This window comes from Sinocyclocheilus grahami, unplaced genomic scaffold (genome assembly GCF_001515645.1).
Source record: "Sinocyclocheilus grahami isolate Dianchi unplaced genomic scaffold, SAMN03320097.WGS_v1.1 scaffold308.1, whole genome shotgun sequence".
Classification (NCBI taxonomy): Eukaryota; Metazoa; Chordata; class Actinopteri; order Cypriniformes; family Cyprinidae; genus Sinocyclocheilus; species Sinocyclocheilus grahami.
The window spans coordinates 805,105-819,807 of NW_015505487.1; the positions used below are offsets into that span (position 1 = coordinate 805,105).

At 36.5% G+C, this 14,703-nt stretch overlaps 1 protein-coding gene across 1 annotated transcript in view; it reads left to right on the forward strand.

The window, feature by feature from the left end:
• Window positions 1-14,703, forward strand: part of LOC107601622 (pre-mRNA-splicing factor CWC22 homolog) — a 59,547-nt gene that overhangs the window by 6,463 nt on the left and 38,381 nt on the right. Inside the window, exons 3-9 of the mRNA XM_016293872.1 lie at window positions 8,357-8,586; window positions 9,537-9,595; window positions 9,682-9,756; window positions 9,875-10,135; window positions 12,549-12,677; window positions 14,213-14,381; window positions 14,466-14,519. Coding sequence (XP_016149358.1) covers window positions 8,357-8,586; window positions 9,537-9,595; window positions 9,682-9,756; window positions 9,875-10,135; window positions 12,549-12,677; window positions 14,213-14,381; window positions 14,466-14,519 — 977 coding nt within the window. The remainder of the gene's footprint in view (window positions 1-8,356; window positions 8,587-9,536; window positions 9,596-9,681; window positions 9,757-9,874; window positions 10,136-12,548; window positions 12,678-14,212; window positions 14,382-14,465; window positions 14,520-14,703) is intronic.

Below are 14,703 nucleotides of genomic sequence, written 5' to 3' on the forward strand. Positions count from 1 at the left end.
GACCGTTTCGTGAACCTAGGAGAGGAGGTAATTCTGACTTTGCTATGACAATCTGGCGCATCTGAATCAGCTACTGTTTTGTTATTAGTTTAAGTATTTGCTATTGACTGTTCAAATGCGGAGTTTTGCGCATCGTGTATGTGTGTGTGTGTGTGTGTGTGTGAGCGAGAGAGACCGAGAGAGAGCGCGAAAGAGACAGAGAGAGAGCGCGAGAGAGAGAGTGCGAGAGAGACAGAGAGAGAGAGAGCGCGAGAGAGCCAGAGAGAGAGAGACAGAGAGAGACGGGGTCACATCACAGTGGAGTCAGCTGTCTTAACCGTGGCTTGTGTACTGCAAACACGTACCAGCTTCATCACTGTGTCTGTCACGTGACTCTGTTCCCCTTTCGGGCTCTGTCTTTACATTTATTTTGAAAGATGAAGCTCGCGATTATGGTAAGGGGTGTTACATTTCCGACGAGTGTTTGCGGTGTTCGGCCAATCACAATGCACTGGGTCAGCTGGCCAATCAGAGCAGACTGCGCTTGTCAGAAGGAGGGACTTTGTAGAAAACTAAGCGTTTGAGAGAGGCGGGGCATAGAGGACCTACAATAATGTACAGTATTTGAAAATTTGTTTTTTGAACATTAAAGCATGTCAACATATTCTGTTACACCAAATACACCAAATAATGATCTTTAAAAAAGCATCATATGACCCCCTTTAATGAATAGAAAGTTTCCCAAACTTTTGAACATTAGTGTATTTGTTAATATTACTGCTAATATTTGCTTCTGGTGGTTCCCTAAATTAATAATCAGTTTTTTTCCCATAGAGGTCTCTGTCTCAGGGCTCATCTGTGTCCGGCCTCAGTGTAGCGCTGAGGACACATATAACCTTGCCACTCATGCCTGTTTATCTGATCTATTGCTCCCTGGTCTCTAGAGCTCATCACCAACAGTCTCACTTCAGTAGCTCTCATAGTCTGTGTTATCCATAAAATGCTTTCAATCATCCCTGCTGCAGAGCTGTTGCAAATCCGAAATCTTCCCGAGTGAAAACAGCACAAGTCTCTTCCAGTCCCCTGACACATGTACAAGGATACTTGACCACACATGAGTCTATTATTTTATGATTTGCCCTACAAAACCCAGGGACACATCTCACCTGTTGTTGAGTGTCCAATATGTACAGCATATTTCACATTTGGCATAAAATTGAGACACAGTTAGACCCTAATGTGCTTTTTATCCAGCAAAATATTGGAAAACATCAGAATATTTGATATCAAAGGACTACTCTGAGGTAATAAGGCCATTTTATGCCTCCCTGAAGTGTGTGTAGTGGGACTAAGTGCTTTTCTGAACAAAAATATCAGGTCTGATTTATCTTTTTAAAGTTTTTCTGCAGTAGAAAAAGCAGTTTTCCAGGAGACCACAGGGTCGCAGCATCTCTTTATGTCAAAAATCATGGCTATAAAGGCGTTTATGATACAAATTCAAATAAATGCTTTTTTTAAACTCTCTATTCTTGACTGTATAATGCATATTACAGGTACATCTAAAAAAAATTGAATATCATGAAAAAGGTCAATATTGTTTGTCACATTTCAGAAAGTGAAACCCATATATTATAGATTCATTACACATAGAGTGAAATATTTTAAGCCTTTATTTCTTGAAATTTTGATGATTATGGCTTACAGATAATGAAAACCCATTAGTCTCAGTAAATTAGTCTCAGAAAATTAGAATATTGTGAAAAAGTTCAATATTGGAAAGTTATGGTGTCACACCCTAATCAGCTAATTACCTCAAAACACCTGCAAAGGTTTCCTGAGCCTTTACATGGTCTCTTAGTCTGGGTCAGTAGGCTACACAATCATGGGGAAGACTGCTGACTTGACAGATGTCCAGAAAACAGTCATTGACACCCTCCACAAGGAGGGTAAGCCACAAAAGTTAATTGCTAAAGAAGCTGGTTGTTCACAGAGTGCTGTATCCAAGCATATTCATAGAAAGTTGAGTGGAAGGAAAAAGTGTGGTAGAAAAAGGTGCACCGGCAAGAATTTGGGGGAGCTTCACAACGAGTGGACTGAGACTGGCGTCAGCGCATCAAGAGCCACTACACACAGACGAATCCTAGACATGGGCTACAAATGTCGCATTCCTCGTGTCAAGCCACTCCTGAACCAGAGACAACGTCAGAAGCGTCTTACCTGGGCTGTGGAGAAAAAGAACTGGACTGTTGCTCAGTGGTCCAAAGTCCTCTTTTCAGATGAAAGTAAATTTTGCATTTCATTTGGAAATCAAAGTTCCAGAGTCTGGAGGAAGAGTGGAGAGGCACAGAAACCATGTTGCTTGAAGTCCAGTGTGAAGTTTCCACAGTCAGTGATGATTTGGGCTGCCATGTCATCTGCTGGTGTTGGTCCACTGTGTTTTCTGAAGTCCACAGTCAACGCAGCCATCTACCAGGAAATTTTAGAGCACTTCATGCTTCCTTCTGCTGACAAGCTTTATGGAGATGCTGATTTCATTTTCCAGCAGGACTTGGCACCTGCCCACACTGCCAAAGGTACCCATGCCACGCCGCATTGATGCAGTAATTCATGCAAAAGAAGGCCCAACCAAGTATTGAGTACATAGAAATGAACATACTTTTCAGAAGCCTGACATTTCTGTTTAAAATATAATTTTTTATTGATCTTATGCAATATTCTAATTTTCTGAGACACTGAATTTTGGGTTTTCATTATCTGTAAGCCATAATCAAAATTTCAAGAAATAAAGGCTTGAAATATTTCACTGTGTAATGAATCTATATAATATATGGGTTTCACTTTCTGAAATGAGTGACAAAAAATATTTACCTTTTTCATGATATTCTAATTTTTTGAGATGTACCTGTAAAGTAGTGTTTAGAAGCGGAGCGCTGATTTGTTTACAGCGGTAATCAAGGAAACGATATATCGCGGCTGTCAGAGAGTGAATCTGCGCTCTCATGCTGCCCGTCTGCTGTTTTTGTTTTGTGCAGTATATAGTTTCACAAAATTAAAGTCAGACCGTTCTGTTTTAGTAGAGTAGGGATGTAACTATAATCAATACAAATATGCTATACTATTCAAATCGGTTGAGATATTAAACGAATCACAATACAATTACGGGTAGGAATTCATATGAATGTATCTCTGAGGGGAGATGACCGTCTTCAGAAAAGTTTAGACAGCGGTAACCAAGGAAACGCTGTATCGCTGCTGTTCCATAAGCGCCACCTGCTGTCAGAGAGTGAATTTGCGTTTTCATTCAGCCCGTCTGCTGTTTTTGTTTAGTGCAGATGTTTTATGTAGTATAGTTTCACAAAATTAAAGTCAGACCGTTCTGTTTTTGCTTCAAATTTCAAAATCATACAAACTAATTTAGATCAAAAATTGCTCATGCAGCATGTATGCAGCATCTTTGTTTGGATCATGATTAAAATACAGTTGTTTCCTCTAATTTTAAATGGAAAGAGCACAGGCAAAGCCTTAGTTTGTTTAAATGAAGATATTTATTTTATTTGCATTAATTATAATTTTTAAATTTGTTTTAAAATTTATTATATGAACTTTCATTAAAAAAAAATAATGTTCAGCATTTTATCCAAGCAATAATAAAAGGACATCTTCATTTATAATTTTTTTAATTTGTCCATAATTTGTCATTTTGTAAAAAAAAAAAAAAATAGAGAGAAAATTGAATCGTATTGCATCGTGAGTTGAGGGAATCATTACATTCCTAGTTTTTTTGCTGTATAATCGATCAAATAAATGCAGCCTTGGTGAGCGTAAGAGACTTCTTTCAAAATACATTACATGGCTGACCGTAAACATTCGAATGGTATTTTTATTTTATTCTTGCCATTAATAAATTTGTTTCTGGTCTTCTAATTTAAATATTTTTTTCTAACCATATTTATACACCGTTGTAGCAGTATAATAAAAATAATAATAATGATTATATTTTGATTTCATTGCAATAGATTTTTTTTTTCCAAGGAATATTCCACTTATGTGGCACCAGGAGACCTCTGATGAAGGTTTTTGCATATCACTTACCTTAGTGAGGGTCAGACTGTCATTCTTAGATTTTTGCTTGTGTAAAAAAGTCCGGGCAAATTGTTTAAGTTGCTTGCCAAAGCCAATTTTTAGTCTCATTTGGTGCATGGCAAGTGTTAATTTATGCCCTGGCTGCATTTGTTCCTTGGAGTCTTTCTAAAATTGCATGATCACTGTTGAAGCTGCCACAGAGATTGAGCTCCATAACTGGAAATGAATTGATGCAGTAATTCATGCAAAAGAAGGCCCAACCAAGTATTGAGTACATAGAAATGAACATACTTTTCAGAAGCCTGACATTTCTGTTTAAAATATCCTTTTTTTTATTGATCTTATGTAATATTCTAATTTTCTGAGACACTGAATTTTGGGTTTTCATTATCTGTAAGCCATAATCAAAATTTCAAGAAATAAAGGCTTGAAATATTTCACTGTGTAATGAATCTATATAATATATGGGTTTCACTTTCTGAAATGAGTGACAAAAAATATTTACCTTTTTCATGATATTCTAATTTTTTGAGATGTACCTGTAAAGTAGTGTTTAGAAGCGGAGCGCTGATTTGTTTACAGCGGTAATCAAGGAAACGATATATCGCGGCTGTCAGAGAGTGAATCTGCGCTCTCATGCTGCCCGTCTGCTGTTTTTGTTTTGTGCAGTATATAGTTTCACAAAATTAAAGTCAGACCGTTCTGTTTTTGCTTCAAATTTCAAAATCATACAAACTAATTTAGATCAAAAATTGCTCATGCAGCATGTATGCAGCATCTTTGTTTGGATCATGATTAAAATACAGTTGTTTCCTCTCATTTTAAATGGAAAGAGCACAGGCAAAGCCTTAGTTTGTTTAAATGAAGATATTTATTTTATTTGCATTAATTATAATTTTTTAATTTGTTTTAAAATTTATTATATGAACTTTCATTAAAAAAAATTAATGTTCAGCATTTTATCCAAGCAATAATAAAAGGACATCTTCATTTATAATTTTTTTAATTTGTCCATAATTTGTCATTTTGTAAAAAAAAAAAAAAATAGAGAGAAAATTGAATCGTATTGCATCGTGAGTTGAGGGAATCATTACATTCCTAGTTTTTTTGCTGTATAATCGATCAAATAAATGCAGCCTTGGTGAGCGTAAGAGACTTCTTTCAAAATACATTACATGGCTGACCGTAAACATTCGAATGGTATTTTTATTTTATTCTTGCCATTAATAAATTTGTTTCTGGTCTTCTAATTTAAATATTTTTTTCTAACCATATTTATACACCGTTGTAGCAGTATAATAAAAATAATAATAATGATTATATTTTGATTTCATTGCAATAGATTTTTTTTTTCCAAGGAATATTCCACTTATGTGGCACCAGGAGACCTCTGATGAAGGTTTTTGCATATCACTTACCTTAGTGAGGGTCAGACTGTCATTCTTAGATTTTTGCTTGTGTAAAAAAGTCCGGGCAAATTGTTTAAGTTGCTTGCCAAAGCCAATTTTTAGTCTCATTTGGTGCATGGCAAGTGTTAATTTATGCCCTGGCTGCATTTGTTCCTTGGAGTCTTTCTAAAATTGCATGATCACTGTTGAAGCTGCCACAGAGATTGAGCTCCATAACTGGAAATGAATACCAGCTGTCTGGGAGCCACTTCACACTGCGACTGCAGCCATTATATATTTCAAGATCTTTTAACAATAATCATCCTTTCATGCTTTTTTTAAAGCGCTACACTGTTGTGTGCGTGTTGTGATAAGTCATTATCGTAAATGCCATCGATGAAAGCGTGAACATTGCATTGATAAAGGCTTCAGTCTTTTTGTTCTCTTTATTTGGTGGCTGGGTTGGAAGTGACAAAAGGATCCACAGGAAAACAGCAGGTGTTGAGTCGCAGGCCCAGTTGCAAGCTTGGCAGAATGATCTGCTCTTTATGATTATTTCATGGGCTTTTATGCTCCCCGGCACCGATTTAACACTCAGTTATTGAGCTTTGGCTTCTGCTGTTGTGAATGTCACTTCAGGTTTGCAAGAATCATGCACTGAATCATTCTCTTAGCAGCGATTCAACTTAAATAGAAATGTAAACCAGGATTTGACTCCAAGCCTGGGCTGTATGATGGCATGTGTACCATGCAACAGTAACCGAATACTTGGAAGTACTCCCATAGGCTTTTGGAAAAACCCATTTTGGTTGACTGCTAGTACTGACTACTGGCTAAAAACGCTTTGGTTGACACGGCATAAGGAGCCGACTTTCACCTGATCATGTACATGTTTGTTTTTTTTACACACAATGTTTAATGTTTTCAAATGGAAAAAACCTCAGGATATAATTTATAATCTTGTTGTGATGAGATTGTTCAGAAATGGTGAGAAAAATAATGTTTGATTAATAAACGTCATTCTCATTAAACGTCATTTAAATAAATGGATATTCAAATATTCGTTTTGTTTTTGAGCTCAAAATTTGAATGCAATATTTTTGAAAAATGCCCATCCCTAGTATTGACAGTGCTATAAAAGTGTTTGTGGCCAAGAATTGTGTTGTTCTCGTCTCGATCATGCATTTTATCCAAGCAATAATAAAAGGACATCTTCATTTATAATTTTTTTAATTTGTCCATAATTTGTCATTTTGTAAAAAAAAAAAAAAATAGAGAGAAAATTGAATCGTATTGCATCGTGAGTTGAGGGAATCATTACATTCCTAGTTTTTTTGCTGTATAATCGATCAAATAAATGCAGCCTTGGTGAGCGTAAGAGACTTCTTTCAAAATACATTACATGGCTGACCGTAAACATTCGAATGGTATTTTTATTTTATTCTTGCCATTAATAAATTTGTTTCTGGTCTTCTAATTTAAATATTTTTTTCTAACCATATTTATACACCGTTGTAGCAGTATAATAAAAATAATAATAATGATTATATTTTGATTTCATTGCAATAGATTTTTTTTTTCCAAGGAATATTCCACTTATGTGGCACCAGGAGACCTCTGATGAAGGTTTTTGCATATCACTTACCTTAGTGAGGGTCAGACTGTCATTCTTAGATTTTTGCTTGTGTAAAAAAGTCCGGGCAAATTGTTTAAGTTGCTTGCCAAAGCCAATTTTTAGTCTCATTTGGTGCATGGCAAGTGTTAATTTATGCCCTGGCTGCATTTGTTCCTTGGAGTCTTTCTAAAATTGCATGATCACTGTTGAAGCTGCCACAGAGATTGAGCTCCATAACTGGAAATGAATACCAGCTGTCTGGGAGCCACTTCACACTGCGACTGCAGCCATTATATATTTCAAGATCTTTTAACAATAATCATCCTTTCATGCTTTTTTTAAAGCGCTACACTGTTGTGTGCGTGTTGTGATAAGTCATTATCGTAAATGCCATCGATGAAAGCGTGAACATTGCATTGATAAAGGCTTCAGTCTTTTTGTTCTCTTTATTTGGTGGCTGGGTTGGAAGTGACAAAAGGATCCACAGGAAAACAGCAGGTGTTGAGTCGCAGGCCCAGTTGCAAGCTTGGCAGAATGATCTGCTCTTTATGATTATTTCATGGGCTTTTATGCTCCCCGGCACCGATTTAACACTCAGTTATTGAGCTTTGGCTTCTGCTGTTGTGAATGTCACTTCAGGTTTGCAAGAATCATGCACTGAATCATTCTCTTAGCAGCGATTCAACTTAAATAGAAATGTAAACCAGGATTTGACTCCAAGCCTGGGCTGTATGATGGCATGTGTACCATGCAACAGTAACCGAATACTTGGAAGTACTCCCATAGGCTTTTGGAAAAACCCATTTTGGTTGACTGCTAGTACTGACTACTGGCTAAAAACGCTTTGGTTGACACGGCATAAGGAGCCGACATGTTTGTTTTTTTTACACACAATGTTTAATGTTTTCAAATGGAAAAAACCTCAGGATATAATTTATAATCTTGTTGTGATGAGATTGTTCGGAAATGGTGAGAAAAATAATGTTTGATTAATAAACGTCATTCTCATTAAACGTCATTTAAATAAATGGATATTCAAATATTCGTTTTGTTTTTGAGCTCAAAATTTGAATGCAATATTTTTGAAAAATGCCCATCCCTAGTATTGACAGTGCTATAAAAGTGTTTGTGGCCAAGAATTGTGTTGTTCTCGTCTCGATCATGCTTTTGAGAGAAGGAAGTCTCTGTTTTCTGTCAACGCCTTTGTTCATTCATCACTGTGGTTTTAAATGATGGCAATTGTCTGAAAACCTTGTCTTAATGTCTTTTTTTATTATTTTTCCCCCCCCAGATGGCCAGCATAACCCTGAAGCAGGTAGACCCAAGGGTCGCCCTGGTTCAGCTCAACCTGAGGATTCTGGCTCCAGAGATGGGAGTCCACGAGCGGGCAGCCCTGTGGCGAGAGCATTGTCCAGGGCCAGCCACAATCAGGGGTCCAGCAGCTCAGACAGTGACAGCAGTGAAGAGGGCAGTGATGACGGTTTAGTGCACAGGATGAAGAGCAGTGTCACACATATCAAGGTGAGTTACAATCATACAGTGTTTTGAAAAGCATAAGTGACGTGTGTAGTCATTTGTGCTCTTCATTTATCCCATCCAAGTGCACACACACACAACAGTGAGTACTGAACACACACACCATGAACACCAGGGCTCGCAAAATTTCAAAATCCCTGGTAGCCCTTCAGATTTTGGTAGCCCAAAATGAATTTAACTAGCCCGAAAAAAATAAAAAGACGTTTTTAATGGAGAAAATTGGATTAGAGTCAGAACATCAATCAAAACATTTTAGAAATATTAGTGTAAAAAAATAAAAGCTAAAATATAAATAATATAAAAATACTAAAATAACACTGCTATGTATTCATCCAGAGCTACTGTTGCATGTCATTTAAATTAATTATTTAAACTACTTAATTATAAAGTCAGAAGTAATGTCCCAACAATTTTATGATCCAATGTGAATTTTAAATGGAGAAAGATTTTTATACATTTTAATATTTATTTAATTTATATACATTTATATATATATATATATATATATACACATTTTAATACACATTATACATCAAGAGGTATAAATTAGCAGTAAATTAAACAAATTGGTACTAAACATTGCTAAATCTATTAAAATTAGTTGGACTGAATTTATTTACTTAAAGGTAATATTTTTTTAAATATATTTAATTCAATTAATTATCTTGGCTGTATTGATTTATAAATGGATCAGGTTAATTAAATTGCTAATAATTTATTGACCATTAATTTGATGATTATCAAAATTCCAATTTAATATGTAGCTGAAACACTGCTATCTTGTTAGAATGTTAGCATGTGACTCAGATAGATGCCGATACAGTTTACTATAAAAAAACTGTCACATTCGCTATCTATAGACAAGTCATGTGATCCATAGCTACTTGACACAAATTCAGTGCTATGCTTTGCTAATGTGATTGTGTTTGTTTCAGCGTGCCTCCGAGTCTGACAGTGAGAGTAAAAACAGACGAAGGAGCTCCTCACTTGACAGGTGATTCTTCTATTAGTCTCAATTTAACAAAATCAATGTACAATTCAGACCTTTCTGTAAACTGTTGTCATTTGTCTCCATTTTAGGGATGAAAAGAGGCCACAGTCTAGATCCCGATCTAGATCTCGTTCACCTCAAGAACGTTACGGAAGGGGTCGTAGGTGAGGGAAACGTGTGTTTATGTTCCTGACAAATTTGCTGTTGCCTTTTCGTCCTGCTGTAAAGTATTGCACCTTTCAGGTCTAACGTTTTCTTTGTTCTCCGTTGTTCTCACGTCAGGTCCAGGGAACGTGAGCGAGGTCGAGATCGCTATGGTGACTGGGATCGTTATGAGCGGCGCTCCAGCAGAGAGAGGGATTGGGAGCACAGGAGGAGGGGAAGGTCAGCCTCCCCAGCCAAAAGTGATAAACCTCCCACTGAGGAGCCTCCAGTGAAGAAGAGGAAGGAAGCGCTGGACCCCATCCTGACCCGCACCGGTGGCGCCTACATCCCACCGGCCAAATTGCGGATGATGCAGGCGCAGATCACTGACAAGAGCAGGTTGGTTTCACTTTGTTCAGCAGTCCTACATTTTGTATTTATTTTTTATTTTTTTTATAGGGTAAAGGGTGTACCGTTGTTGTTTGATTTAAAGCGGTCCTATTATGCTCTTTTACAACGTCTTGATTTTGTTTTGGGATTGTACTAGAACAGGCTCTCATACTAGGCTATACATTATTTTTCACATATTTTACATTGTTACAACACCTCTCTCCCCGGTCTGGCATGAACGGCTCGAATAGTTCCTGTATCAAATGAAGGCCCACCTTCTGAAATACCAAATGTGCTGTGATTGGTTAGCTGGGCCAGTGTGTGTTGTGATTGGCAGCACTCGGCGCCTGGTCGGGAAATGTCACGCCTCTTACCATAGCCACCTGCTGCTTCAGTGTAAATATTGCGTCAATATAAAATCAATTTGTGCGCGATTTAAACCCGGATGATTGTAACCACTCTTAAGTTCGTCTGCCTTGGGAAAGCTAGCGTGTCTCCGACATATTGATAACACTCGTTGCCTTCTCTAGTGCAGCTCAACCAGGTCTCGTCCCATTCGTCGATATTTGTGATATCACAAATCCCGGAAAATATGCGTTGTAGTCCAAACAAGTCGTTCGTTGTAGTTTTTGAAAAGTGATTTCTGTTAAATAAAATATCTCCTTTTGAAGTGGACTTTGAGCTTTGTAGCTTTGCAGATCTTTTTTATGCTCAAACAGCAACATTACAGACTAACTAAAGTTGAAAAAGTGAAAAAGCATAATAGGACCCCTTTAAAGTTTATTTACCTTAGGCTATATATTTATGATATTGCACTTTTAAAATTCATCATTGGGTTTGGAGGATACGAGAAAGAAAAAAATGAATTGATAAGAAGTAGGGAAAAATATTGAATATTTACCATATTTATGTAATTATTTTAATGGTGATGTAAATAAAACACAGCATCTCTAATCTGAATTTCAGTAGTATAAATGGCACTAGAGTTGGTAAATTTGATTAATTTCCCTGAATCAGTTGAAACTGTCATTTGCGATGAATTCATTCAAAACACTAAAGAGAAATGCAGTGAATTTATGCAAAATATTATTTTAAATTGGCGGCCAAAGGTGAAGTATTCTAGGTGTAGAATTTATCATAAAATATTTTTGTAAAAATATACACTACGGTTAAAAAATTTGGTGTAAGAATTTGTTTTAAGTAAATGCATACTTTTATTCAGGAAGGATGTGTTAAATTGATAAAAAAAATGACAATAAAGACATTTGGAATGCTCCAAAGGTTACACATTTCTATTTCAAATAAATACTGCTGTTTTGACCTTTCTAATCATTAAAGAATCCTGTAAAAATGTATCATGGTTTCCACAAAAATATTAAATTTTCAACATATGTTATGAGAAAATATATAAAAATAGAAAATGGTATTTTAAATTTATATGAAGATGGCTGTTTTTACTGTATTTCTGTTTAAATAAATGCAGCCTTGGTGAGTATGAGACCTCTTTAAAAAAAAAAAAAAAGAATAGTATTTTATTAATAATATAATAATTAATTTATATATCATTCATAATATTTCCTGGTGTTACTATGAAAAACAGTGTAAGAGTATATACCTTCATATTTATTAGAAAATTAATTTTCTATATTTTTTCTAATCTACATGTCTTCAAATTCCTATTGTTTAATGATCAGCCATTTCAGAGCAAATGCAATACATAAATACTAAAGTATTTATTGAATACTGTCAAAAGGCTTTAAAATATAGAAATATAATTTTTTGATTTATTGGCCAGGTCTAATAAGGCGCAATCATTAGGTCAGAAGGATTATGTTTGTTGATCCATCTTGAACTATATTGATTTTGAAGTCTTTCCAAACATTGTGATAAGAATAGGTTTATTTATTGATGGTGGGAAACGCATCCACATGAATTCAATGAAGGGGTCGATTAAATTCCCTCATGCAGTGGAATGGAGGTCACCAGCTAGGAAATATAGAGGTGTCCCTTAGGGATGTGGGATATCTATAGCAGGAGGACTGGAGTGCTAGCCTGTGCTCGAGTCCAGACACTGGAAGATAGCTGATAGTCTCAGATCAGTCTCAAGAGCAGCTAAGGGCAGGAAATTAGTTGGTGGGGAAAAATAGCTGTTCTCCAAGGAGCCGAGCATGACTAAAACTCCTCAACATCAGCATTTTCCAGGCTATTTCATGCTGAAGTACAGACTGAGAAGCAGACAGCATTGAAGGTTTTGTCCTGCTATTATGGTTGTTCGAAAATATGACCTTTTAAAATGGTCTATTAACGAGCGCAAAAGACAAGTGTTTCAAGATCACTGCTGTGTTTACAGGCTGAGCGTGTCTCCTTTAAGAGATCCGTGTAGTTTGTTTTTTCATCCATTCTTTTCTTTTTAATTCCACAGTTTGGAGTATCAGAGGATGAGCTGGGAAGCCCTGAAGAAGTCCATCAATGGTCTGATCAACAAAGTGAACGTTTCCAACATTGGCAACATTATTCAAGAACTCCTGCAGGAGAATATTGTGAGGGCCAGGTAAAGACCACAGCTCTTGTGTTTTACTGATCTATGTTCCTAGTGCACTGTCTACATTTGCTGCATTTTAACGAGTCATTCTTTACTTTTATTTCTATAGAGCTTTTCACAATAAAGATATAGCAGTCTCACAGTATTACACAGGAAAGTAACAGAATCAGTGATGCAAACTTTAATTATGAATCAAATCTGAATTCTGCTGTAAAGCAGCTCTAACAAGACAGTAATCTCATTATTCAGCTTCGCTCGGTTCAGTTGAATAACTGTAAAGTTCATCAATTATGAAACAAGTTCAATTCAGCTATAAGCAGATAACTTGATTTATACTTCTGCTGAAGAAACACTTCTTATCTTACTATCAGTGTTAAAAACAGTTGTGCTGCTAAATATTTTTGTGGAAACCATGGTACATTTTTTTTTCAGGAATATTCAATGAATAGAAAGTGAAAAAAGTAAAGCTTTTATTTTTAAAGTGGAAAACTTTTTGAACATTATAAATATATTTACTGTTAGTTTTAATACATGTTATGCATTCTTGCTGAATAAAAGTGTTAATATCTTTTTCAAAAATAAATAAATAAAAAATTGCACTGACCCCAAACTTATGGTAGTGTATGCTATTAAGTTTTATGTTTGTATTGCATTAGCTTAGCAATATACACCAAGTTCTATTGAAATCTGTTGTGAAGTTGAGTCTCCTGTGTGCTTCTCGTGAGGAGCGATATTTGAATGACACATGAGTTAAAGTTGATTTATACTTCTGCGTCGGACCTACGCCGTAGCCTTTACGCCGTAGGCTATGTGTCAGTTTTCATTTATACTTCTGCGTCGTTGTCCGCGTCAACGTGCAGTACACATGCAAACCGCTAGTCAGCAGTGTCCACGGGCATTGTTGCTGGTGTAACCCGCAGTACCACGGCAAAAGCCGAAGAAGAAGCGGCTCGTCGGAGAAGCATTATAGCCATGACGGCGGGAAATAAATATCAAATCATTATTTAAAACTACAAAAAGGGGACAACAACGGAACAGGAGATGATGGCATTCTTTCAATCTGCACAAGGACTTGTACCACGGCAGATCAACATTGTTTGTTGTGGACAACTACTGATGTATAATGCTATGTAGTATAATACATTATAAGACACTTGTTCTTTGCTTTTTTTTATTTTATATAAGAAGGTGTAACATTAAAATATATTAAAGTGCACATAAACACACAAAACTCAAGTACATATGGAGGGAGGGGTTCTTGCAGACCAATCACAGCGCTTGCGTTCTGCGTAGAATTGACGCGCTGTTAGATTTTTGGAGAGGTGCACGTCAGGCTACAGCGTATGGGTGTGCGTCTATGCGTAAGCTACGGCGTAGGTTCGACGCAGAAGTATAAATCAGCCTTTAATGCCCATGTAGCTCTAAATCTAAATCAATCAGTTATGAGGTTTCATTTTAGTTAGGATGCTCCCTGTGTAGACAGAAAACAACAAGGCAGCTCATCTGATTGACATTGTTAATGGCCCTGACGTGTCTCTCTCTAGAGGTCTTCTGGCCAGATCTACACTTCAGGCCCAGGCTGCCTCTCCCATCTTCACCCATGTGTACTCTTCTGTGGTGGCCATCATCAACTCCAAGTTTCCTCAGATCGGAGAACTTATCCTCAAGAGACTTATCCTCAATTTCCGTAAAGGTTACAGGAGGAATGATAAAGTAAGCCTTTAGGAAGCTAGGTGCTGGTTTCTAAATGGAGCACCAATTTAAATAATGTTCTAATTTTTCTTTCTATCTTTTCAGCAACAATGTCTCACAGCATCCAAATTCGTGGCTCATCTCATCAACCAGAATGTGGTATGTCCTTCTGCTCCTATAACAGTCTATAAACCTATATGTGACCCTGGACCACAAAACCAGTCTTAAAAACCAGTGGTGGCTGAGGAGAGACCCCTCCACATGATTATAAAGCGCTTTGGGTGTACAACAATACACAATAAAGTGCTATATAAATGCATCATTCATTCATTCATTCATTAAA